Here is a 24,703-nt window from a genome sequence, read left to right on the forward strand (position 1 = left end):
GAAACAATCTTCGAGTGGACAATGTTGGCACTTTTAACATAGTTTGGTTTTGTTGGCGACTTTGAAAAATAATATGGATTGTACTTAAATACAAAATCAGGAAACTAACGGCTCAATTTGGTTAATATACTGGTTAATATACTGGTACTGCTGGCTCATAACGGTAATTTCATTATCTGTAGCGTAGTGAAACCTGCACTTTTGTGAATGTTCACCACTACTGTGTCGACCCATTGCGCTCGTACCAACAGTTAGCGAGTAGAAGTAAAATGCAATAGTGCAGCTCTTGCTATAATAAACAAGAAACAGATTAGCGTAATTGCACAGAGGAAATTTTCCCATCGTTCGAAGAATAGTTCGAATGAGAGTTACGTTTTCCTCATTCGATAAATGCTTTTGATTTGTTTGCTCGAGTTTGCACTTTTGCTGCGGTTCGATTCATTTCTTCCTTTCACGAGAGAATCAAAGATGAAATCCGTGCACATCCCAAAATACAGATGCCATTACTTTTTCAACCGACTGTTACATTTTTCTACTCATTGAAGTGGGTTTATCGGGATCTGTCCGCTCAACGCAATTTTTTTATTTCTATATACCGACACTGCTGCCACCGAGGCTGCCACACACCCATTGTTGATTTATTTCCCGAAAACAAAAAAAAAAAGAGTTAACGACCAATATCCGTTAAGTCAATCAATGATGTTTCCCGACCGACAAGTCTGCTGCTGCCATGCGGTAATGCGGTTGTAAAACGGCGAATCGATCGAAAAGCATCGCAGCCATAGTTTTTCAATGGCTCTCGAATGTGACGATTTGGACTACGGGCAACACCTAACGTAGTCAGCTTTATTCTCGTCATCTGGGGCGGTAATTGACTGGGAACACCAGCAGCAAATGTGGGTTGGTGAGATTAATGGATTTACACGGCTAATCGCAATGTTTAGTGTTAATGTCTTCATCCAATGTATATCCAATTCAATTTTGCCAAATTACAAACCTGAATGTTCAAATACAAGTTCCTAATCCATGTTTGACATGTTAGCGTTGAACGTCTTTTTTTAGCATAATATTCTGAGTTTTTTTGCCACTCGTGGCAAAGCAGAACATTTTAATTTTTTAATCTAGGCAAAAGCTGTAGCATAAACTGTGCGCCTGCAATGTGAAACATTGTACAATTTTTTGAGTGCCCGTGTTGTGCCGTAATATGGTACAAATGCATATTCCGTTTTCGTTTTTCACCTCAATGATCGGGGCCCGATAGGAGTTCGAATTGGTTTTGTGCAGCGTACGAAGGTAGCAGCAAGGTAACCGTACGTACGATATGCACTGAAGCGGGAAACGCGCGAAGGGTGCCGCTATTAGTGTGAAGGCATGATGTTCGGCGTGCTTGCAGCAAAACGCTACTCACTAACAAATAATCGCGTGTTACTGAGCGCTACTCTATACTCTACTAATACCGAGGAAAACAGCCTGTATTGTTTTGGGTTGTTGTGTCGTTCGTTTCATTTTTCAGCGATACCGCTGAATTCCTCCGTTCTTTGTTATTCTGCTATTCTAGCAACGTCATCGATCATATGAGGTGACCTTCTTCCTCGTTTCTCATGGCTGATACACCTGATTGGTTGAGACGGGTTGCAAAGAGGGGCCTGAATACCGTCTACCAAGAATTTAGTTCAAACGATTTGTTGAAGCTGACTCACATTTCGACTGGGGATACGCATTTCGAACGATTCTTAAACTACCATAAAAGAAATGTAATTAAACCTTTTCTTTCTGTTTTTTTTTTATTTCAGGAGTTGGTAAATCACACACAGACGCAGCATCGGTGCGTACGCCATATCCAATTCCTGCCGCATGCGGACTATACTATTTCGAGGTGAAGATAATCTCCAAAGGTCGCGATGGCTACATGGGCATCGGGTTGACCGCACATCCGCACTTCAAAATGAATCGGTTACCAGGTTGGGATAAGCAGTCCTACGGGTACCACGGTGACGACGGCAATTCGTTTTGCTCCTCCGGTAATGGACAACCGTACGGGCCCACCTTTACCACCGGTGATATTATAGGTTGTGGTGTAAATTTAGTCGATAATCACTGTTTCTACACTAAGAACGGCCACCATCTAGGAATAGCTTTCAGAGATTTACCGGTAAGTCCAGTCGAGATTCACTGCTTCGATAGACGTAAAGTTTTCATTTCGGTTTCCACTTTCAGCCACGGTTATATCCCACAGTGGGACTGCAAACGCCCGGCGAAGTGGTGGACGCCAACTTCGGCCAGGAGCCTTTCAAGTTCGACATCGAAGACATGCTGAAGGAGCTGCGAGCGGCCACCAAAGCAACCATCTATAACTTTCCCCTGCCGGACGATCAGGGCGACTGGACTGTGATCTTGCACAAAATGGTCTCCTCGTATCTAGTGCACCACGGCTACAGCTCGACGGCGGACATGTTCGTCCGGACCACCGGGCAGTCACTGCAGGAGGACATGGTGTCGATAAAAAATCGACAAAGTAAGTCACGATGTATTTACGATGTAGGGAACTGCGTCTTTGTTTTCTATACTGCCGTTCTACACATAGTTGTCCCATGTTACTTTTGGTCGATTTTAGTTTTGTATCACCAATGAGTCTATTTTCATGTATATTTTTGAAAAACTTTCAAAAATAACATTGTTTGTTCCGAAAGTCTTGAAAAACCATACCAAATCTGTTTGTCCCATCGATGATTTTCTACACATATTTGTCCCACTATATTTTTTCTATTCTAATCGATCCCACTAATCGCTAATTCCTATATTAACAACTTGGGAAGTGCTACAGAGCAATAAAAACTTCACCTTACAACGTTTGGCTACATTAGGGGTGTCAGAAATTCGGTAGCGAAAATCACTTTGCTTGATTATTTAAATGCGGTACGTTCATATCTTTGTTCGGAATACCTAAGCCTTGGGTGCTGGTTTGTAATCTGAATGCCATTACTTTTCGAGTATAAGAATATAAACGCATGAGATTCATACTAATTGAAAGTTATGAGAACTGTCTTTTGTGTGTAGCCAAAATGGTGAAAGCCTAACAACGTTCAAATATGGGCAATCTGAAAAAACAATTCCCCTTTGTAATTGTAAGTCATCTGATACTTATTCAATTAACTAAACTTTTATCTCGACTATCACCACCTGCTTATAAAGACAACACGATTGGCGTGATCATTTTCGTGAAACATTAAACAGACTTGTATCCCCAAAATGAACTTTGTATTGAAAAACATCGAATGCACGTGGTGGGACTGATATGCATAGAAATTACCTATTGAAAGGCAAATTTCTCGACATTATTGTCCCAGTGGGTATTTTTATGGGAAAGAGTGTTAAACCGCAAAACATTCAACTAGATTTATTGAAAACAGTCTATTGCAAGATAAAACTGCTTAAAAACCTATGACTGCATTTGTCACATTGGCGCTATGCGTGAAAGCATTGTAAAACTTTAACATCGTTTTTCTCGTTTGCATGATTTGGAACATGGGACAAATATGCGTAGAACGGCAGTATACTGGGGTATATTCTGTAAAAATGAAAATGAAACCGGCCAAATGTTAGACTCGATTTCAAAGGTCATAACTGTTTGAGCATATGATTGATTACAATAATCAATATATCGTTGGATAGATGAAATATTGGACATTTTCGTGAAACGTTAGTTATCATATAAAAAAATAGCTCCAGTTTATCCAAATCATCGAATCCATAAATTGCTCAACAAGAATTAAAATTTTTTCAACAGAAATGGGCAAAATTTTTATTTTATTTTTTGGTGTTTACTAACCAATTATGACCGGTGTTCAAATTGTTGATGCCTGTTCGTAATGGAACTTACTACAACCCGTACTTTTCTCTAGAGAAAAATTTCATCTAAAGTGATCAAAACTTTGGCTACCAAATTGGATTACACCAGGAAAATGCATTTTCGATCATGTTCGCAACTACCGAATTTTATTCTGAGACAAGTATTAAAAGCTGAGAACAAAAGCTAAGGTTTGTTTCGTTTAGAATTTGGCTGCATACAATTTCCGATTTCTCTATGACGTACAAAATTGGTAAAAATATTTTTTTGCAGGGTTTTTAAAAAACTTCGATGAAAAAATACAAGAAAAATTATTTGTCTGCTGTTCTGATGAGTTCTCGTACTTTTCGTCGAATGCCTCCCAATTTCTGCACAGTGGCAACATCAAACGTATCGGCTTTTTGATTGATTAGCGATTAGCCACTCTCCTTAAATTTACGCTTGACTATTGCCTAATATCTTTCGATGGGACAAAACTGTGGGCAGTTTGATGGATTAATAATTTTTTCGATAACATCAATATTATTCTGTTTGAACCAATTCCAATACATCCCGGGTGTAGTGGCAGCTAGTTAGATCTGGCCAGAACTTCACAGTGCCTTCGTTTGACTGGATGAACGGCAAAACTTCTCCTTGCAAACTTGTCCATTCATGGTTGCTCCAGCGAAGAAAACTTTTGTCTTCTCTCCCCAGCTACAGATGGCTTGCCAAATCATCAACTTGCAAATGAATTTATCCGCGAAAACAAATAACCTCGAGCATTCCTCTTACGATTATCAAGGTAAAATTCCCGATCCGGGTTCAGTCCCAAGTCCATTTTGACGTATGTTTCATCGCCCATCAAAATACAGCCTTTGTACTCTGTTAGGACTTGCTCGAATAGCTTTCGTACTCGGGTTTTGGCAAGCAGGTTCTGTTTCAGCGTCCTGTTGGGTTGTTTGCTGGCATGATACGACCGTAATCCTTCACGCATACAGATTCGACGAACTGTACTATGTGCTGCTTTGAACCTTGTCATCAAATCACGGGGGAGCTCCAGGATTATTACGACCCTGATGACCTTCGGCTCGTAGATTCCGGTCCGATGTTCCACTTCTACGTTTGGTTTGTTTAGCGCGATCCACCGTCAAAATGTCCCGGTAACGTTTGAGCACGGTATTCATAGTCCATTTCGGTAGCCTTGGGATCATTCCATCTGACCATGTTGGGTTCCCCACCTACGTTGGACAATTGATACAATTTTCTCTCGTCTCTCGCGTTCCATCTTGGATAACTTTCCAACGCGTGTACCAATTCTGACGAAATTATCCCCACTTAGTATTATTAACCCTCTAGTGCCCAGTGCCGCCTTTAGAAGGTCTTCAGTTGAACCTCTAAAAAGCTTCAATCAATACTTAAAACATGTTTATAACAATTCATAGTGATTTTTTCGAAGTCCGTCTGAAAATTAACTTGGGCACTACCTAGAGAATTAATATTAATTTTCGAAACAATTTTTTTTGTTTTTTTTTTTCTATAGGGGGGGGGGGGGGGGCAGGGGGAGTTTGTAATGATTTATTTATGTACTAAAATATCTATTCAGAATTAGTATTTTGTGTTCTGCCACAAATGGTGACATTTCAACACTATTATATATTTGTACGCTTTTTAGTATTATTGAATGTTATTAGCTTTTGCAGTTAAGATAATGTAATTGTGAAACAATTTGAATTTTGTTTACCATTGATGTCTACCTCTCAAGGCAAAAAATATTAGTTATACGTTCCTGCAATTGTTGTCACATCTTCCATTCTTATTTCAAGGTTAGTCTTAACTTTTTTGTAATCTATATATGATCTACTTGTGATTCTACGTTGCGAGAATCTTTATTCATAAACGTGGTATAAGTAAAATCAAATTTATTTTATTACTGACTTCTTTCTCCGTCAGTAAAACTTACGTTTTAGAAATGTGGAAAAGACTTATGTTCGAAAAATTAAACAATACGGTGAAGCAATAGTGAATAAGTACATAATTATGGTCCAATACGGGCGATATGGGCATCAGTTTATTGTGATGTAAAAATCCTTTGCTGCCCATAAGAGCATAACTGCTCCATATGAGTGATTATAAATTTTAAGTTAAGCCCAAAATTAGCTGAATTATTATCCCAATTGATTTTATTCCATTATACACATTTTTTTCCCAGAGATACAACCGAAAATCATTATTATTTTTAACCCTGGTAAGGTAGTCTGCGTTAATTTGACTCCTCGTTTTCAGCAATATAGCAGGCTGGCGAAAACCTAGAAAATCAGGGAATTTATTATTCGATCAGGGAATATCAGGGAAAACGGAAAAATACTCAGAGAAAAGTTTTTATCCGAGATGCAATTCTTTTTTAAACGACTCTTCAGCGCAAAAACTGATTTTTTGTAGCATTGAAGGTTGATTCGGGACCTCTACGGTTCGGTTTCATATCCGATTGAACAGTTTTTTCGATGGGATTTCAGAGTTGCGTTCATTTACGTTGCAGTTTTTTGTGCTGAATGCCAAAAAATATCAGGGAAATTAATTTTATATTTCAGGGAATATCAGGGAAAATCAGGAAATTGGCTTTCAAAAACTTTTTCACCACTCTGTTGCTCATTTTTTTTCTAACAGTGCGTCCGTTTTTTCTCGTTTTTAAGTCAATGAAGAAATATTAAAATCCTAATTCTGGTTTTTGATATTTATCGGTGTGGCAACACCGTAATGATTCATCGATATGAATAATTGTTTATGAAGTAGAACATGCATTTTTTCAAAATTCGGGAGTCAATTTGATTTTTTTTTCAGGGTAGAAAACAGAGCTTGTTTATCACTCAGTTTTCTTGACTGGCTATGCATCCCCAAATGTGCGTTTTTCTGTAGTGATACTGGGAAAATTGCATTCAAGAGCGTTGTTTTTCTCTCCGCCTTTGAATACTAGTTTCCTAACGTTGGCCAAGGCAAGTGCTTATTAATAATCTATTATAAAACTTACAACGTTGACTCGAAAAAGATAAATAGTTTCATGGTAAACGACTCATTGGCTCCATTATTATCGATAAAATTATACCTTAATAAGATAATAATTCTGCCAACCTTTCATAGCAATAGTCTTCAAGTGTTGTGTTTTGAAGCCACATCATCGGTCAGAACTTATTGCACTTTGATTGTATAATGTTTGTGTCAGTGGCGTAACCAGAAACTCCTTCCAGTTTTGGCAGGAGAAACGAGGTTTCTATAAGACTGGTATTGATAGAATGGATCGAGGCTCGGTATAGCAGAGTAGAAAGCTTGAAACGGAAGGTTAAAACTCATACACAAGCACGGATATGAATAATAAGCGTATCACTGACTGAGTAATAATACTGCCAATGAAAATGTATTGCGGAGTACAGAGAACACCTGGGCAAAACCACAATAGATCGAATATTTTCCTGCTGTCATTAGCGATACAGCTCAACGTGCAACGCACTCGCTGTACAAATTACCCGTCGCGTGGTTTAATCAATGGTCAATTCGTGAATAACATTCGAATTGTTTATGCCAATGAAAACCGACTATTCGAATTTTGTTTAGAGAACATCCATAAATTACACAGCATTCGAGGGAAGGGGCTTACAGTTTTGTGACGAAATGTGACGAGCGGAAGGGCAGGGGGCCAAGCCAAGCTTCGTACTCTGGGGTCGCTTTTTACGCGGTTGGTTGTACCGCATTTAAAAGATTAGTTTATATATATATTTATACTAAACTTATTTGATACCGCGCACAAATAAAATAATCTTCTGAATCGAGTATAAATAATCCGCGTTATTGTAAAAATTTCCCGTTTGAAAAACGCATAAAAACAACTCGCGTAAAAAGCGACCCCAATGTACCATATATAAAACTAAGAAAAAAAATAGATTTTTTCCCACTCTTCTTTTTTTTATCTTCACATAACATTTATTTGACACGGCACAAATACAATTTAATGTTTAACGGCGCCAATTATATCTGATGACTTAAAAACTAAAGCAAATTTTTTATCCTCGCTGCCGACTACGAGCTGAAATTAAGTCTAACCTAAAACTAGCATGGAATTTCCAATCAGTGTTTTGTTGTTCAATGGTCGTCTGATAATCGTCGAATGGCATGTATGGATTCGTTCTGCTGAGCCACGATGTCGTGAGTTGGGACAGAGGCTCGTAGTCCTTGGGTCCTGGTTCTATTGTGCGGGGTCTGGTTGCTGGTTTTGTGCTTAAGGTTCAAACGTGTTCTTGTCGTTTTGTTGGGTGTAGACGGAGGGGAACGGGACTAGACTGGGGCATAGATGGATTTCAGGAAAACGTATATAAGGGTCATGTAGGGTAGGTCACGGCTCGCCAAGACATCACGAACAGCTGGCCGTCTACCTCCGGCCTGAAGGGAAGCTACAAGTTTAGACCTGGCGTCACGGTGAACAGGGCATGACCAAACAACGTGCTCTATGTCGTGATAACCTTCACCACAGGCACAGATACCGCTTTCTTCGAGCCCAATACGACGGAGATGCGCGTCAAATCTATAGTGGTTGGACATAAGCCGAGACATCACGCAAATGAAATCTCAACCTACATCCAACCCCTTGAACCACGGGTTCGTCGATACCTTGGGAATTATGGAATGTAACCACCTTCCCAGTTCCCCTTTAGTTCATGAATTTTGCCAACTGATGATCGTATTCTGACGTAGAAATGCGAAAAATTCATTGTAAGCAATTGGTCTTTCATAAATATCGCCGTTTATTGCACCCACCTTAGCCAAAGAGTCCGCTTTCTCATTGCCCGGTATCGAGCAGTGAGAAGGGACCCACGCTAAGGTAATCTGAAACGATTTTTCGGATAAAGCACTCAAATGTTCCCGTATTTTCCCCAGGAAATACGGAGAGTGCTTAACATCTTTCATCGATCGGAGAGCCTCAATAGAACTGACACTGTCCGTAAAGATAAAATAATGGTCCGTGGGCATTTTTTCGATAATCCCTAGGGTGTACTGATTTGCAGCTAATTCTGCGATGTAAACAGAAGCAGGATTATCGAGCTTATGGGAGACGGCTAAATGATTATTGAAGATACCGAAGCCAGTGGACCCATCCAGAAGTGATTCGTCAGTGTAGAACATATTGTCGCAGTTGATGTTTCGATATTTATTGGAAAAAATTTTGGGGATCTGCTGCACGCGTAAATGATCCGGGATTCCACGAATTTCTTCTATCATGGATGTATCGAAGAACACAGTAGAATCAGAAGTATTTAATAAGTTGACACGATTTGGAATATTCGGAGAAGGGTTAATATTCTGAGACATGTGATTGAAATACAATGTCATAAAACGGGTTTGAGAATTGAGTTCGATTAACCTTTCAAAATTTTCAATCACAGGACGGTTCAAGACCTCACATTTAATAAGAATACGAGAAGAGAGGCTCCAAAAGCGGTTTTTCAATGGTAGAACTCCAGCTAAGACCTCCAGACTCATCGCATGGGTCGACTGCATGCATCCTAAAGCGATACGCAAACAACGATATGGTATTCGCTCCAGTTTGATCAAATGTGTGTTTGCTGCGGAGCGGAAGCAGAAACACCCGTATTCAATAACAGACAATATCGTTGTTTGGTAAAGCCTTATAAGATCTCCTGGGTGGGCTCCCCACCATTGTCCGGTTATTGTACGAAGAAAATTCACTCTTTGTTGACATTTTTTCATCAGATACCTCACGTGACAACCCAAGGTGCCTTTAGAGTCGAACCAGACACCAAGATATTTGTGTACCAAAACCTGAGATCTCGTTTTACCCATTAACTGTGTTTGAAGCTGAGCAGGTTCATGCTTCCTAGAAAAAACTACTATCTCAGTCTTCTCCGGAGAGAATTCGATACCTAGCTGTAAAGCCCAAGCAGACAAATTGTCCAAGGTATCTTGCAATGGTCCTTGCAAATCGGCAGCTTTGGCTCCTGTAACAGAGATTACACTGTCGTCTGCAAGTTGTCTTATCGTGCATGAATTTGCCAGACATTCGTCGATGTCATTTACATAAAAGTTGTAAAGGAGGGGGCTTAAACATGAGCCCTGGGGAAGACCCATGTAGCTAATGCGAAAAGTTGCCAAATCGCCATGCGTAAAATGCATGTGCTTTTCGGACAACAAATTGTGCAAAAAATTGTTCAAAATTGGAGATAAGCCTTGTCGGTGAAGTTTACCCGAAAGAATGTCAAAAGAAACGGAATCAAAAGCCCCCTAATGTCCAAGAACGCAGACGCCATTTGTTCTTTGCGAGCATACGCCAACTGAATATCTGTTGAAAGCAACGCAAGACAATCATTCGTCCCTTTGGCACGGCGGAAGCCAAATTGAGTATCTGATAGTAGACCATTTGATTCGACCCAATGGTCTAAACGACGGAGTATCATTTTTCCCATCAATTTCCGGATACAGGATAGCATTGCAATCGGCCTATAAGAGTTGTGATCAGAAGCTGGTTTCCCTGGTTTTTGGATAGCGATCACCTTCACTTGCCTCCAATCCTGCGGTACAATGTTTTGCTCCAGGAACTTATTGAACAAGTTCAACAAGCGCCTCTTGGCATTGCCGGGTAGATTCTTCAACAAGTTGAATTTGATTCTATCTAACCCAGGCGCGTTATTGTTACAGGACAGGAGGGCAACTGAAAATTCTGCCATCGTAAAAAGTGATTCTATCGCGTCGTGGCCCGGAGACGCATCGCGAACAATGTTTTGCTCAGGAACAGAGTTCGGACATACTTTCCTGGCAAAATCAAATATCCGACGACTTGAAGACTCCTCGCTTTCGTTGACCGTTACGCGATTCCGCATTCTTCGGGCTGTGTTCCAAAGAGTGCTCATCGATGTCTCCCTAGACGTCTCGTTTACGAACCGACGCCAAAATCCGCGTTTCTTTGCTTTAGCCAAGCTTTTAAGCTTGGTATCAAGCTCCGAGTACCGTAAATAGTCGCCAGGTATACCTCCCTTCTGGAAGGCCAAAAACGCGTCGGATCTTTGCGTGTAAACATCGGAGCACTCTTGGTCCCACCACGGAGTGGGAGGCCGTTCTTTGATCGTTACGCCGGGATATTTCTTCGTTTGGGCTTGCATCGCGGCGTCGAGAATCAAGCCCGCGAGGAGGTTGTATTCTTCAAGTGGTGGATGATGTTGAATCGACTCGACCGCTTTTGAAATCATTTCCTCGTATAACTTCCAATCGACATTCCGTGTGAGGTCCTACGGAATGTCAATTGGTCGCATGCGCGTTAACCCGTTAGTAATTGAAATAAAAATAGGCAAATGGTCGCTACCGTGAGGATCGAGGATTACCTTCCATGTGCAATCCAACCGTAGCGACGTCGAACATAAGGATAGATCCAAAGCGCTTGGGCGCGCTGGAGGTTTCGGGATACGTGTCATTTCACCGTTGTTCAAAATAGTCGTGTCGAAGTCATCGCAAAGGTTATAGATTAAAGAGGAGCGGTTATCATTGTAAGGGGAACACCAAGCCACACCATGAGAGTTGAAGTCTCCCAAAATCAAACGTGGCGAGGGAAGAAGTTCTATTAAATCAAAGAGCAGCCGTTGCCCAACCTGTGCTCTGGGAGGAATATATATTGAGGCAATACAAAGCTCTTTACCTTGTATTGTCATTTGACATGCGACAACTTCGATGCCAGGAATCGAGGGGAGGTTAATACGATAGAAAGAATAGCACTTTTTAATCCCTAAAAGTACTCCTCCATATGGGGTGTCTCGATCAAGGCGAATAATATTGAAATCATGGAAGTTAAGATCAGTATTCGAAGTAAGCCAAGTTTCGCAAAGGGAAAATGCATCGCATTTGTTTTTATTTATCAAAACTTTGAATGAATCAATTTTTGGTAAAATACTTCTGCAATTCCACTGTAAAACAGCGATAGAATCCTTCAAATTAGCAGTTGAATTAGCCATCGAAGGATACGATCGCTGCAAGGAGGGGCCATTGGGCAGTCAACTGCTTCAAAATGATCTAACTGTTGGGAGGAGCGCTGTAAGAAAGTTTTTAATTGGATCAGGTATATTGAAATATTCGAAAATCCAGTCCACAATATTAGAAAAATTCACCAATCCAGCATTTGTTTTGTCAACTGGATGTGCAAAAGGAGCAACTGGGATTTTAGATGTTCCTGGAAGTGCTGGGAACTCCTTCTGAGACTTTAAACTGCCAAGCCCAGGAGGGTTTTGCTTCGGTTTTTCCGTAGCACCTTTAGTTTTGGTTGTACTGTTCTTTCCACTTTGGGAAATCTTAGGACCTTTTCTGGGAAGCTTAGGGGAGGAAAGATTTTTCCTCTTTCTAGACCCCTCCAAGATTGGCAAAAAAGTTCCCTCTAGTGGTTCGTCAGAGTCGGTTTCATCTGAAGACAACAGATCAAAGCGGTTCGCTGTTATGGTAGGAATGGTCGTGGTCTTCTTGAGCACATCAGCGTAAGAACGCTTTGAACGCTCTTTGAGAGACCGTTTCAATTTATCCTTGCGCTTAATGTACACCGCGCATGTGGAGAGCTCATGCTGATTCTCCCCGCAGTGGATACATTTATCAGCATTCGCACTACAGGAATCGTCGGCATGGTTCTCTCCACACTTACCGCACCGTGCCTTATTGCAACAGTAGGCGGCTGTGTGACCTAACTGCTTGCAATTGGTGCAGTTCATTAAACGGGGTACAAATAAGCGCACAGGAAGACGAACCCGGTGGATCAAGACGTGGCTCGGCAATGCAGACCCGGCGAACGTGACACGAAACGAGTCTGACGGAGTGTATACTTTTTTGTCGCCGACGAGCGACACAGATCGCAGTTGATTAACCTCTAATACCTTAACCTCAGGAAGGCTGCTGTTTTTAAAACAGCCTACAGCATCCTTCAAGAGGCACTCGACGGACAAACTCGGATCGGTCACGACGCCGTCGATCTCCACGTCTCGGGCCGGTATGTATACGCGATACTCCCGAGTAAAGAGCTCCAAACAAGCTATATCGTTGGCCTGTTTCAGGTCATTGACCACAACACGGAGCTTGTTTGGTCTGACCTTGATTATTTCAGTCACGGCCTTGAAGCGTGACGTCAGGTCTTTCGAAATTTGTAATATGTTCAGGGATTTCGACTTAGGTCCTGCTTTTGGCCGGAAATATACAACGAAACGTGAACCTGCTGTTTCGTCAAGGTAGAGCCTGGCACGAGAGGGAACTGAAGAGTGAACAGCGGGGGAAGGAGCAGGAGGGACAGGGTCAGGAGGGTTCGGTGTCGGAGGATCGGGGAGTGAGGTATCTACTTCCATTGTGCTAAGGCTAGCGCCCTAACACCGACAAGAAACACGTACCTTTTCTTGATTTCAAGCGATGCTCCAGTTGTCTTCGACAATGTGGTCACGTAATCGTTGGGTGCAGCAGCCGGCAGCCGGCAGCTGTGCGGATTTACACTTTCTTCTTTGTTTGTAGCTCTGGTTGTCTTCAACACAGCTAAACACCGAAACGATCGGTTCAGCAGCGGCGGTGCAGCTACGCAGCAACAAAGCAAACAATAGCGGATGACCTTCAAAGCGGAATTATTTTGCACTGCACAGCACTCGTTAGACCGGGACCAGGCAAGCGATGCCTTTTGTTCGATTACTTTTTGCGAATATATCGGGACGACCGATAAACACAACCGATGCGCTTGGTAGTTCGACTCGGAATGATCAACTGTTCTTTTTTATCACTGTTTTGTCTGTTTAGGGTCATTTCCAATACTTTATTGTCTTTTCTTGTTCATTAATAATACACGGTATGCTTTTGATAATAAAATTTGCAAGACAAATATCATGGGCGGAGGAGGGGATTGTTATAAAGCTAAAAGCTGTTGTAAAGCTTGAAGAATTTTGTCTTTCCGAAAAAAATCCCCATGTAAAATTCCAGCTCAATCTTGCAGCAGACTCACAAAATAGTCGCAAAATTCCATTCTCACCGACAGACAGACACTCGATGCAACCTTCTGTTGCATAGTCTGAAATTCTGACATTACTTCGCCAGAATAAAGTGCTGATACTAGACATCTTGTTTCCCGTGGGAAAAATGACGACCGCATAACAATAAAATGAGACAAAAAAAAGAATAGAGAAAAAACTTTCAAAGCCAAATTTAAACAGTAATTACAAAGCAATTAAAACAGCTGGAAAAGGACTGGGAGGTAAATCCCTGGGGTGGGGGGTCAACCAAATGACCACGTGGTTTTTTTATTCCTGACTTATAATTTTTTTGCCACCAAGTCAAGAATGGATCTTTTGCACTTTTACTCCGAAATATAAAATGTACTAAAAGTTTTATAACAAAATTTTTGGCACATGACCAATGAAAAGAAAAGGTTAAAGTTGGGGAGGGGACGGAGGGTTGATCAAAAGACCACGAAAGCCCTTGGGGAGGTACGGGGGGTATAAAAAATGATCAAAATATGGCCACGTAGTTTAGGAACGGCCTCTTAGAACTCCATTTGCAATTTTCTCAGTTGGGACTCTTATGCTTTTATGGGCAGTGAATGTTTTGAAAAATTCTTAGACCTTTCAACCTAAACATATTTTATATCAAAAAAGGCTACCGGCGATTGTACTACACATTCACATGTTATTAGAATAGGGCATGCAAAATGACTAAATTGTTCAAATAGCATGATTCTGCAAAAGTGTATGTCTCTGATGCAGGGGCGACTCGTCCATAGGTGCAACATGTGCACTGCACACTGGGACGCCAGCAAAAAATATATTTCAAACGCAAATTTTAATTTATATTTAATTGGTTTTCATTTTCACTTTTAAATAGTATCAGAGAAAATGACTTGCGTGATTACGCGGACATGATTGTGACTACTTTCCCAAATTGTGATTTAAAGAATTCTCAGTTGAACAGGCAGGTTCAAAAGGCACGAGTCGCCCCTGCTCTGATGAACCAGCCTCTCAGAAATAGAAACGTTCTGAATTCCGCAATTTAGTTCACTCTACTAACATAAAAATGAACAATTGAACACAAAATATACCAATTCATTTTGAAATGTTACAGATCAGTTAGTTGATGATTCACAACTAGTTTGTCATATTTTCAAAACGATTTTGAATAATAGATAATCTTGGGAAATTTTGAAACAAACTGTTTATAATAAAGTAGTCTTTCTCTACATTAAACAGCTAAAATAATCAACTGACGTACGTCTTCTTTCAGAAATAATCAAACTAGTGCTATCGGGGCGCATGGGCCAAGCAATCGAGCAAACGGTACACTTATATCCGGGCCTGCTGGAATCGAATCAAAATTTGCTATTCATGCTCAAATGTAGGCAGTTTATCGAGATGGTGAATGGATCTGATTTTGACCTTGTAAGTCGCCTGGTGCATTGTTACTAGCTGTTTCATTTGTAACTAATTGCTCCTTTTTACCAGGGCGGTTCAACTCACACGAGTCCAGTGCAAACGTCGGTGATACAGTCGACGAAAAGTTTTCAAAACGGAAACACAGTCATCCCGGATAGCGCAGACAATCAGGGTTTTAGTAAAAATAACGTCCTTAGGTAAGAGTTTACTCAGCAGCAGCTCCGATTGTCCTAAAATAACAAATTTTACATATTTTCGCAGTAATAACGGAACGTGTATTGAAGACGATTACTCCAACGACGTGGAGATGGAGAATGGCCATACGAATAATGTAAACTCGAACGGCTACAAAAATGGGACCTCCAACAATAACATGAACGATTCGCTCGAAGACGATGAGGACGACGAAGACGGTAAGGACGAAGATATGGGTAAGAATTCTTTCTTCGAGTTTGACAGTCGAACTTATTCAATACCCAATGTTTCATTTCAGATGTAGATCCATCGCTATCACCAAACTGCAAGTCGACTAGCGCTGCCGGTGCAGCACGGTCCGGAGTCGAACGGATGTTGGCGTTTGGAAGAGAACTATTCCAGATGAGCCAACGACTGGAAAAAGAGCAAGGGGTTAACGAAACCAATCAGAAAATGTTAGAGGTAATGACACTGTCTAGCATTTTCTTTTATTTAACCCCATTTCTATTATCCTATAATAACTCTCATGAATCGATTGAAGAAAAACATTTAAAATACACTACAAATTTTCATTATCCACTGCCACGTTTGCTAGTGTCAATTCTCCGATTTGATTACTAATTCCATTCAATGAAAAGCCCCATCTTGCCTTATTGCAGACTTGTTATCGTTGTCCACTGAGTTCATGTTCTCTCAACACAAGCATAATCCTAAAATCTCTATTCTCTTCTTCTCAAACGCTTATAAATACTACCCGGGATGGGATGTTTGCGACTTAGTTGCGGATTAGTCTAACTAACAAAAGAAATGTGGTGCAAAAAATTGGTTCCTAATCTCTGACTATTTTTTTGATTGCAATGTGATGTCTTCAAATAACAAGCGTAACATTGTCATTGGTCTTGCAAAATATTTGGGCCTATCACGGAAACGAGGTGAGTGGCGAGTTACTCGCCTAATCAATGTTGGTGATACAGATGGTGAGTCGACTGGATTTTGGACGAGTAGCTCTGCGAAACTGCTCGATTCGTTTTTGACTCAGGTGTCACCAGCTAAGTTTCACTCGCGTTCTCTAAAACAACATTTTGCTCACCTTGCAGTGACGAGGCGAGGTGAGTTACTCGCCTCGTCTTCTGTAATAGGGTCCATTGTAGAAAGAACTAGGTGAAACTAACCACAAAAGATTAAATATTATGGTGTAAACAAGTTATACAAGTCCTCCACCCATATCCACCCATATGGAACAAAAAGTAATGCAACCATCTGTCCCCTTATGAAATCAAGTAACGCAGTAGAAGAATGTGCTAAATAGAAATTCTTGTTTTTGGAGTAAAATTATCCCCCCTCTTCTATTTAACAATTCGTATTTTTCGTATTTTATGGATGCTGTATACTTGTATCACCACACACAACAAACATAAGGCAGTGTTTTCGCAATTTCAATTCGAAAAAACATGAAAAAAATGGATTTTTTATACTGTCATGATATACATTAGCGTCACATGTTTGTAACAGCAAAATGTGAAAAATGTATTCGAAGTTTCAAAAATGGCGTCGTAAACAAATTACGTAACGCCGAAAATCTAGAATTCAAACCCTCTTCCCTTTCTATGTAACGATAAGTAGCGTTTAATCTGACTACCCTCTCCCTCCCCCTAAAATAATGTAAGGCTAAACAACCTAAAATTTTCAATTTTGAAAAAAAATAACCGTTACGTAACTGTCTCAAAAACATCCACCGCTCCTTCTCCACTATATGTAACAATGCGCATTACAAACAAATTGCCCACATAAATATTTTATCTTTAAGAAGGAATAAATGAGTTCATGGATCTGTTTTGGCTTGACTTGCTTTTTTGTTTTTTTTTGCTGGAAAAATAAATTTTTAAAAGAGCTGTTAAAGAAGGCATCGGCGACGGACTGATGAATATTTCTATAAGAATGAATCTCTCTCAGAGAATCCTGTATTATTCATGCTGAATAATTTATTAAAATAATCAATTTTCTACTTTTCTCCCGTCGAATTTGGTCGATTCGAACAATTGTGTGCAACGGGCTTTTTGATACAATATACATTATTCAAAACGGGTTATTTATTAAATTTTTCTTTGAAAGAAACGATGCTTGAGTAGAATTAGTGGATTTGACTCGTCTAGATGATTCGATATCAACGATTTTTTAAAAACCTTATTTTAATGGAAGAAAGCCGATTTATGTACTTTGATCAGTTGTCAGAGCAGAAACAATTTATTATTTGTTTTTTAGCAGGATTGGAAAAAACACCTATTAAGAATCCTTCTTCGACAATTAACATTTCGTATATGGCTTAGCTTGAAGGTTATTATAATTTTTTTTCCTTGCACCCTAATGTCCGTATATCTTAACATAAGTAAATGTTGAAGGTATTTAAATTTGCTAATATGGCCTTGCTTTTCAAAATTTGTAACAGAATTTGCGGAAGTTAAGTTTTTCATCATAATTATGTTGTTTTTAAATTTATAATATTGAGAAAAAAAATTTCAAACAAAAACCTGTAGGATATTAAACTGTCTGCTTTTCTTTCATTTCTCTTAAAGGATGCATTTAGTTTATTAGCCTATTCAAATCCTTGGTCGAGCCCGCTGGGCTGGCAGCTGTGTCCGTCGCGTCGGGAGTCTGTATGTGCTGCCCTAAATTCTGCCATATTAGGTAAGTTAGTTTGAGAAACCACGGGCATTTCCATCGAGGCTAAATTTTCGTTTTTTTTTTTTTCAGAATCAATGAGCTACTCGTGGCGGCCACCACTAGAAGTGTGTATAGCGCACGCCTGCGAATTGCTCCGCCTGATGTCCAGCTCATCCCTCGGTGCGTGCGCCTTCGTTAGTGTGGAGGACGTTCTCACGCAACAGCAGCATCATTGACTACAGCTGTTTCTTCAGCTGTCCTCTTATTTCAACGTCTAAATTCTCGGCTGCGCCAAAAACACAGAATACAAGCACAGCTCTATCGCGCATCTGCACTGCTGTGTTTCGCGTGCACTGTTCCTGCTGCTTCATCTAGTTTTGTCCAGCCACATTTGGAGGTATTACTTCTCTCTCTCACTCTCTTCGCCACCGGTTCCTTTCCAGCGCCGTTCTTTTCTTCCGTCGTCGAATATTTTGAGGGCAAATCATCAGCGCTAGTGAACTTCTGCTTTAATCGTTAATGTTTGCGGTTATTTTATTTATTTTTGCTATGCGTGTTTGAGTTTGCCTGAACTTTATGTTCAATTTTGTGATGGTTTCCTGCTGGTGGCTTTTTGCTTTTCGCAGCACCACTTGACAGCTAAACCTTTCAGCAGTAGCAGTGGTAGTATTTGGTACCATGAAGGTTTGAAGCAGAGTTGAATCATATTCTTCTCCTCGTGCTGTTATAGCAAACAGAGCAAAAAGGAAGTGGAACGTTCGTGTATACTGGTTTCCTAATATTTTTTATCAAACACTGCTTTCTTTTGTTTTAATTATATTTTAGTTCATCTTGAGTTTGTTTGAATTTAGAGTAAAGTCTTTAAGGATCATGCATACCACATAAGAATATTATGAAGGATGTAGAATATGGATAAACAGTAAATTGGAAAACGCATTGAACAAGAGCGATTGATTACGGTTTATGCCTGAGAGCAAGCTTGACTGCGGGTGGCGCATAGCATTCGCATTACACCAGAACAGGGTTTGAAATGCTCGAAACAGTAAATTTCATGCAACAGAAACCTTTTTCATTATGCTGGGCCTAAGTAATGCATACAATCGCAATTGGTTTGTATGATGATACAGTCAATAAAACATTACGATCATAGTGTACTGTAAAAATAATAGTAGTTAAGAAAAACAATTACCCAGTTTTTATTTACACTGAAAATCAACAAAACTGATACGCTGTTTTGATAACGTATCACTTGAGGTTACTACAAATGCGATATTTTTGGCTCAACTTGTGCTAAAATTTACAAATTGTGAAGTTTCAAATTCAGCAGGCATTTTATACCTTGTTCTGCTCTGCTGGGAAATCTTTAGGATTTACTCCGCAGCAACCATGTGCCACCCCGAGAGTCGCAATAAGACGGACATAAACACTTACACTCGAACTCATGCACACAGCAGGTGTTGAGAAACAAAAATCAAGCAACTAAAAAGTAAGGATAGGTGGTAAGTGATGATGACAAAGATAAAAAAAAATCGATTTAACAAATCTATACATAATGAAATATTTACAAGTAAAGAATGGAATACAGTTGATCAAGTGAGTGTTACTTGTTAGCAAAGTTTTAGTTTAATTTTTGTTTTCGGGTTTTTCATTCTGCTCATAGCTTAAGGTTTTCTTGATATCTTTGTGTAAGTAGGTACCAGTTGCTACCGTTGGGCCTTGTAATGATTTTAACTAGAGCTCGGTAAATTTATAGACCTCACGCGAACCAGCAGGACGATATTGCATGACATTTTCTCGAGTTGGTTTGCGTAATGATCATAGCCGGAATTTGTCGATAACTGCAGGAACTAAGTTCCAAAACATGTGATAAATTTTGTGGGTAAAATTGAAAAAAATTTTATTTGTGTCTAACCGGCTGTTAGAGTTCGAGGGTTTGTCATGCAAACTCGACCCAGTTAACTTTAAAAAAGAGAACGCTTCGTACAGGTCCAAACTTTATTCATTGCGCACACGAGCGCCAGCAAATCGTTTCAAGCCGAGGATTGTAATGAATATTTGTCTCTCTTTCGATCTAAATTTAGTTAAATGACTATTTCGAATCTAAAATCAAGTTTCAAATATTCATACCCAGCCCCAGACATGTACAGTTAATGAAGCGACGAACCACTTCGGAAGCCTGAGGATTGCAAACTATCTCGCCATTTCAACCGAACGGATGTGCGTCTTCCAGGAGAATTGTTCTTGAACCCTTCTACCCCCTGCTGCATTCCTAACGAACTGGTGTACGATTTTTCCCTTGGTTCTTGAATAAGCAGCGGCCACCAGTTGAGAAGTTTCGCTTCAAGCTTATTTGCATTGAGACTCAATTTCAGCGCCTAATTTGAACAACCGCAATTAACACATAAATTTACGTATGCTCCAACCTAAACCAAGCGGAAATAGTGTTCAATCTTGTATAAAGTGTCTATCTTTGTACCCCAATCGCGTCGTGTTCCGGACCGGTTTTCACACCATCGCGACGCTTCGTGAAGTACTGTTTTGCCCTCTAGTGTAGGAAGCTAAACAATAAACATAAAAGAAAAACAAACCAATTTGAATGATTTCGTTTGCACTTTACTCGTACGCAAATCGCAAAATAGAGAAAACAAAAATGCATTCGTCTGAGTAATGAATACCAGAAGAAGCAAAAGCAAAACGTAGTTTGAAGATTGATAATAATGTAAGCAAAACTGTATAAAGAAGCTACAATTGTTTGAAAGCAACAAATATAATACTAGAAAGTATGCAGCTAAAAAGGATGAGTAATAAAAAACCCAACCCTCTTATGTAATAGCGTTACCGAGCGTAGCGGAAAATAAGTAATCAATAAAAGTGCGTAGAGAGAATTCATACATAAACACAACACGCCACCACACTCGTATAATGAAGCAAAACAATACAATTAAAGGATTAACGATAAATAATTTTTAATGTTAAGTTCGAAATATATATATTTAAAAGCTAAGTTTTGTGAAATTACTGTGAATATCGACGCTAAAACTGAAAAAAAAAATTAAGAAGCAAACAGATGATGAGAAATAATAAAAGTTTTAATTTTAAAAACAAACCTGATTCTTCTGCTGATTGATTGATGACCTGCAGCAGCATCGGACACTCGCTCAACGGAGCTCAAGGAGAGAGCATTTTCCGGAGGCAACGAGTTTCGTAGTAACTACTGAAGACCGAGTGTAAAACGACGAAGAACAAGATTACATGTGGGTTTGGAAGATCACTGCCGGAAAGTATATTCTACAAGTATCGTAGCAAAAATTTGCCGCGTTATCGGTCAAAGTGATGAAGTTCCTCATGCCAAGGAGTAAAGGCAGATGGTACGTTTTGAATACGTATTGTAAGAACTAGAATTGCAGAAAAATATTAAGTAAAGCAAAGCTTATTTACTACCATTTCGCTGTCGAAACTTGACATTTCTGTTTACAGAACAATTATAGAGCTAGCGCTAAGATCCTATTGATACTAAACAGTTTCTCTCGAGCCGGAATTCGAGATGCGACGATTGGCTTCTCAGGTCAGCATCATACCTCAAGACCAGCTAGCAGGAAAAATATAAACAGTAACCAAAATGCGGAAGCTACCCCATCAAATTCTCTTTCTACGCAGTTTTGAATAAATATACCTGATAGTTTAATTTTTTTTTTAGAAAATCTACATAGTTTGTTTTGTTATTCACGACCGAAAAAAGATAGTTTTGGGAACCCTCTTACAATATGTTAACCCTTTAGTGCCCAATGCCGCCTTTTGGCGGGCTTCAGTCGAACCTCTAAAAAGCTTTAATAAATACTTAAAAAGTGTTTATAATGATTCATAGTGACTTTACCGTAGCCCGTCTAGAAATTAGGCACTAGAGGGTTAAATGAATATACAACAGTGTTTGCGGTCGTAAAATAAACAGAGTTTACACTTTCAGGTTGTCGGTATACGTTTACTTCGAAATCAGCAATATTTACATTAGTATTGGATGAAACAAAGACCGTTTCAATGTCGTTCAGGTTGTAAAAGTGACCTTAGGGATAATCGATGAACCCTGATCCTGATTTTTTTTTGTTATTTTCAGAGTGAAAAAAAACGAATGCAATTGAAACGTTGAGAAAAAGTAAACAAAATAAAACGGAAAACGATCAAATTACAAAGGATAAGAGATTCAACCCGCTCTACTGGTTCGTTCGAGAAAAGTGTTGAAAAAATCGTACGCATCATAGCACTCGTGGTTCTACAAAATAAAAAGCAAGATTGATATGGAACAATAGATTAAATCATTGCTTTTGCTTCTCTACAACTCAATGCCGCATATGGCACATAGAAAAACGAGGAACCAGCATATTACAGAATGGTAAGTCTTCGAAACGTACCTCAAAATATCTCATTACAATATTCATGGAAAATCAATATCATGAGGTTTGATGCACATATGCAAACATCCATACACACACATACGGACATACATCCACACATACGAACATGCCTTCACACACACGTTCACATTCATACTTACTTCACTTCAATGACATCAGTCCTCATAGTGGTTCAATGCCGAACGAATAGTAGATACCCAGGTTTCACGGTCTTTGGCAGCCGTTATCCAGGTTCCTTAAACGCCAGCAGATGGTGCGTTTTTCTCGACAGTGCACAACAATCGCAGTCTGCGGACTTTTCTTAGTTCTCTGCTGAAAATAAGTTTGGTGGCTCTTACGTCACGAATTCTGGCCACATGTCCAGCCCACTGCAACCTGCCGCGTTTTATCATTTATTCTATGTCAGCATATTTGTACGGGACTCGAACATGGCTAGCTCTATGGAACAATTTCATGCGTCGAGTCCTACTGGGTAGTCACGATTTTGGGCAGTGCGTCTTTAGCTGCCAGGTTGGACGTATTTTCGTTTATTCACATTAGTCTTTTTCATGACTACCTATTTTTGAATTTATCATTTGTTTTTAACTTTCATCGTTTCACCTGAAATGACAGGGCGAAAAAAGAAACCACGCATTAGTACGAAGAGAAGGAGGAGAGATCATTTTCTCTCGGACTATTCGAGTGTATGCAGCGAAAATGTATTTGATATTTTGTTTGACTAAGAAGCCGGTGAAATGGAAATTATTGCAAATGAATCTATACAAAATGTAAATTCTTTTTAAAAGCAGAGAGTTCCGCCTATTGTGATAACTATTGCTTCGGAATTTTATTTCTTTTAATGGAACCTTTACCGTTTGTTTCTGACGTTAAAGTTACCTATCAAATTGGCCGTAGAGGCGAATGCCGCTTATTAGCTGAGTCAATCAAGTGCCATAATCGTATTATTCAGTATTTAACTGAGAAGATGTACATTTTTTTACCTATGACACCTAGAACAACATGCCGTTTAAGGTTGTTTTGAAAGGTCTCACAAACGATCAAATTGTTGGTGAGATCAAAATAACTTTGAGAAAATTACTTGGCATAGCCCCTACCCAAGTACCCAAGTAATTCTTGTTAATTATTTAATTCATTTTTAACACACTGAGGTTAACAATTTATAATTTTTCAAAAAAGCACATGCTATGGCCATGGATCTTATTTTTAGAAAAAATACTCAGATGCGAACTTTTACCCAGCATGCGGGACAAAAGTGCGCAGTTTACGGGGCAAAAGTTCGCACTGTATGAACAGTGTATTTATTACACAATACTAAGAAAAGTTAATTGTTTTTCGCTGGTTTTGCACTGATTCTTTTTGGCTGCTTTAGAGCGGTGCCACGTAATAATATTCTTACTTCCGGAAATTCGGTTTTCTGGGGATATGTTTGGGTGTTTTGGTGATATATCCCAAAAATGGACCTTCCAGAAGAGATTCCACTGGGGCTTCGAGAGGCCATAGAAACGAATTAATAAAATTTATTTTTGGAACCGGGGTGATACACAGAGACCCGAAAACGACTCCAGATGCCATATTAGATTCCAAAAAAGCGACTTCCGATTTCGGAAAAACAACTAAAAATGGTTGAATACCACTCAATACTGGTATTTTAAGAATCAAATTGATGCTCTGAGATCAAAAATCAACTTCAGACGTTACTCTTGAATTAAAGATGGAGACTTCTGGTTTGCGGTAAACAGTAACAATTGACCAAATACCACCCCATATGAGTTATTTCGGAATCGAAATGATGCCAAGAGACCTGAAAACGATCCCAGACGTCATCTTGAATTCCAAGATGGTGACTTCTGGTTTTCGGAACACAACCTAAAATGGCCGAATACCAATATGAGTATTTCAGGGATCGGGATGATGCGCAGACACCAGAAATAATCTCCAAACGCGATTTTCAAATTCAAATTGGTGACTTCCGGTTTCTGGAAAACATCCAAAATTGACCAAATATCATCGCATATGAGTATGATGCCAAGAGACCTGAACACGACACCAGACGAACCAGAAGTCACCATCAAGAATTTGAAAATGGCGTCTGAAGTTGATTTCCGGTATCAGGGCGTTATTTGATTTTAAGATATACACATATTGGGAGGTACTCGAGCATTCTGGGTTGTTTCCTAGAAGCCGGA

At 39.7% G+C, this 24,703-nt stretch overlaps 1 protein-coding gene across 2 annotated transcripts in view; it reads left to right on the forward strand.

The window, feature by feature from the left end:
- The window catches only part of LOC129722434 (ran-binding protein 9), a 56,762-nt gene extending 35,548 nt beyond the window's left edge, over positions 1 to 21,214 (forward strand). For both annotated transcript variants that reach the window (XM_055675880.1, XM_055675882.1), the window contains 8 exons: positions 1,794 to 2,152; positions 2,218 to 2,515; positions 15,104 to 15,258; positions 15,322 to 15,449; positions 15,514 to 15,683; positions 15,746 to 15,909; positions 18,021 to 18,132; positions 18,199 to 21,214. In XM_055675880.1, the coding sequence (XP_055531855.1) occupies positions 1,794 to 2,152; positions 2,218 to 2,515; positions 15,104 to 15,258; positions 15,322 to 15,449; positions 15,514 to 15,683; positions 15,746 to 15,909; positions 18,021 to 18,132; positions 18,199 to 18,344 (1,532 nt within the window). In that variant the 3' untranslated portion in view covers positions 18,345 to 21,214. The remainder of the gene's footprint in view (positions 1 to 1,793; positions 2,153 to 2,217; positions 2,516 to 15,103; positions 15,259 to 15,321; positions 15,450 to 15,513; positions 15,684 to 15,745; positions 15,910 to 18,020; positions 18,133 to 18,198) is intronic.
- Positions 21,215 to 24,703: the final 3,489 nt, after the last annotated feature.

Source organism: Wyeomyia smithii, chromosome 2, assembly GCF_029784165.1.
Source record: "Wyeomyia smithii strain HCP4-BCI-WySm-NY-G18 chromosome 2, ASM2978416v1, whole genome shotgun sequence".
Classification (NCBI taxonomy): domain Eukaryota; kingdom Metazoa; phylum Arthropoda; class Insecta; order Diptera; family Culicidae; genus Wyeomyia; species Wyeomyia smithii.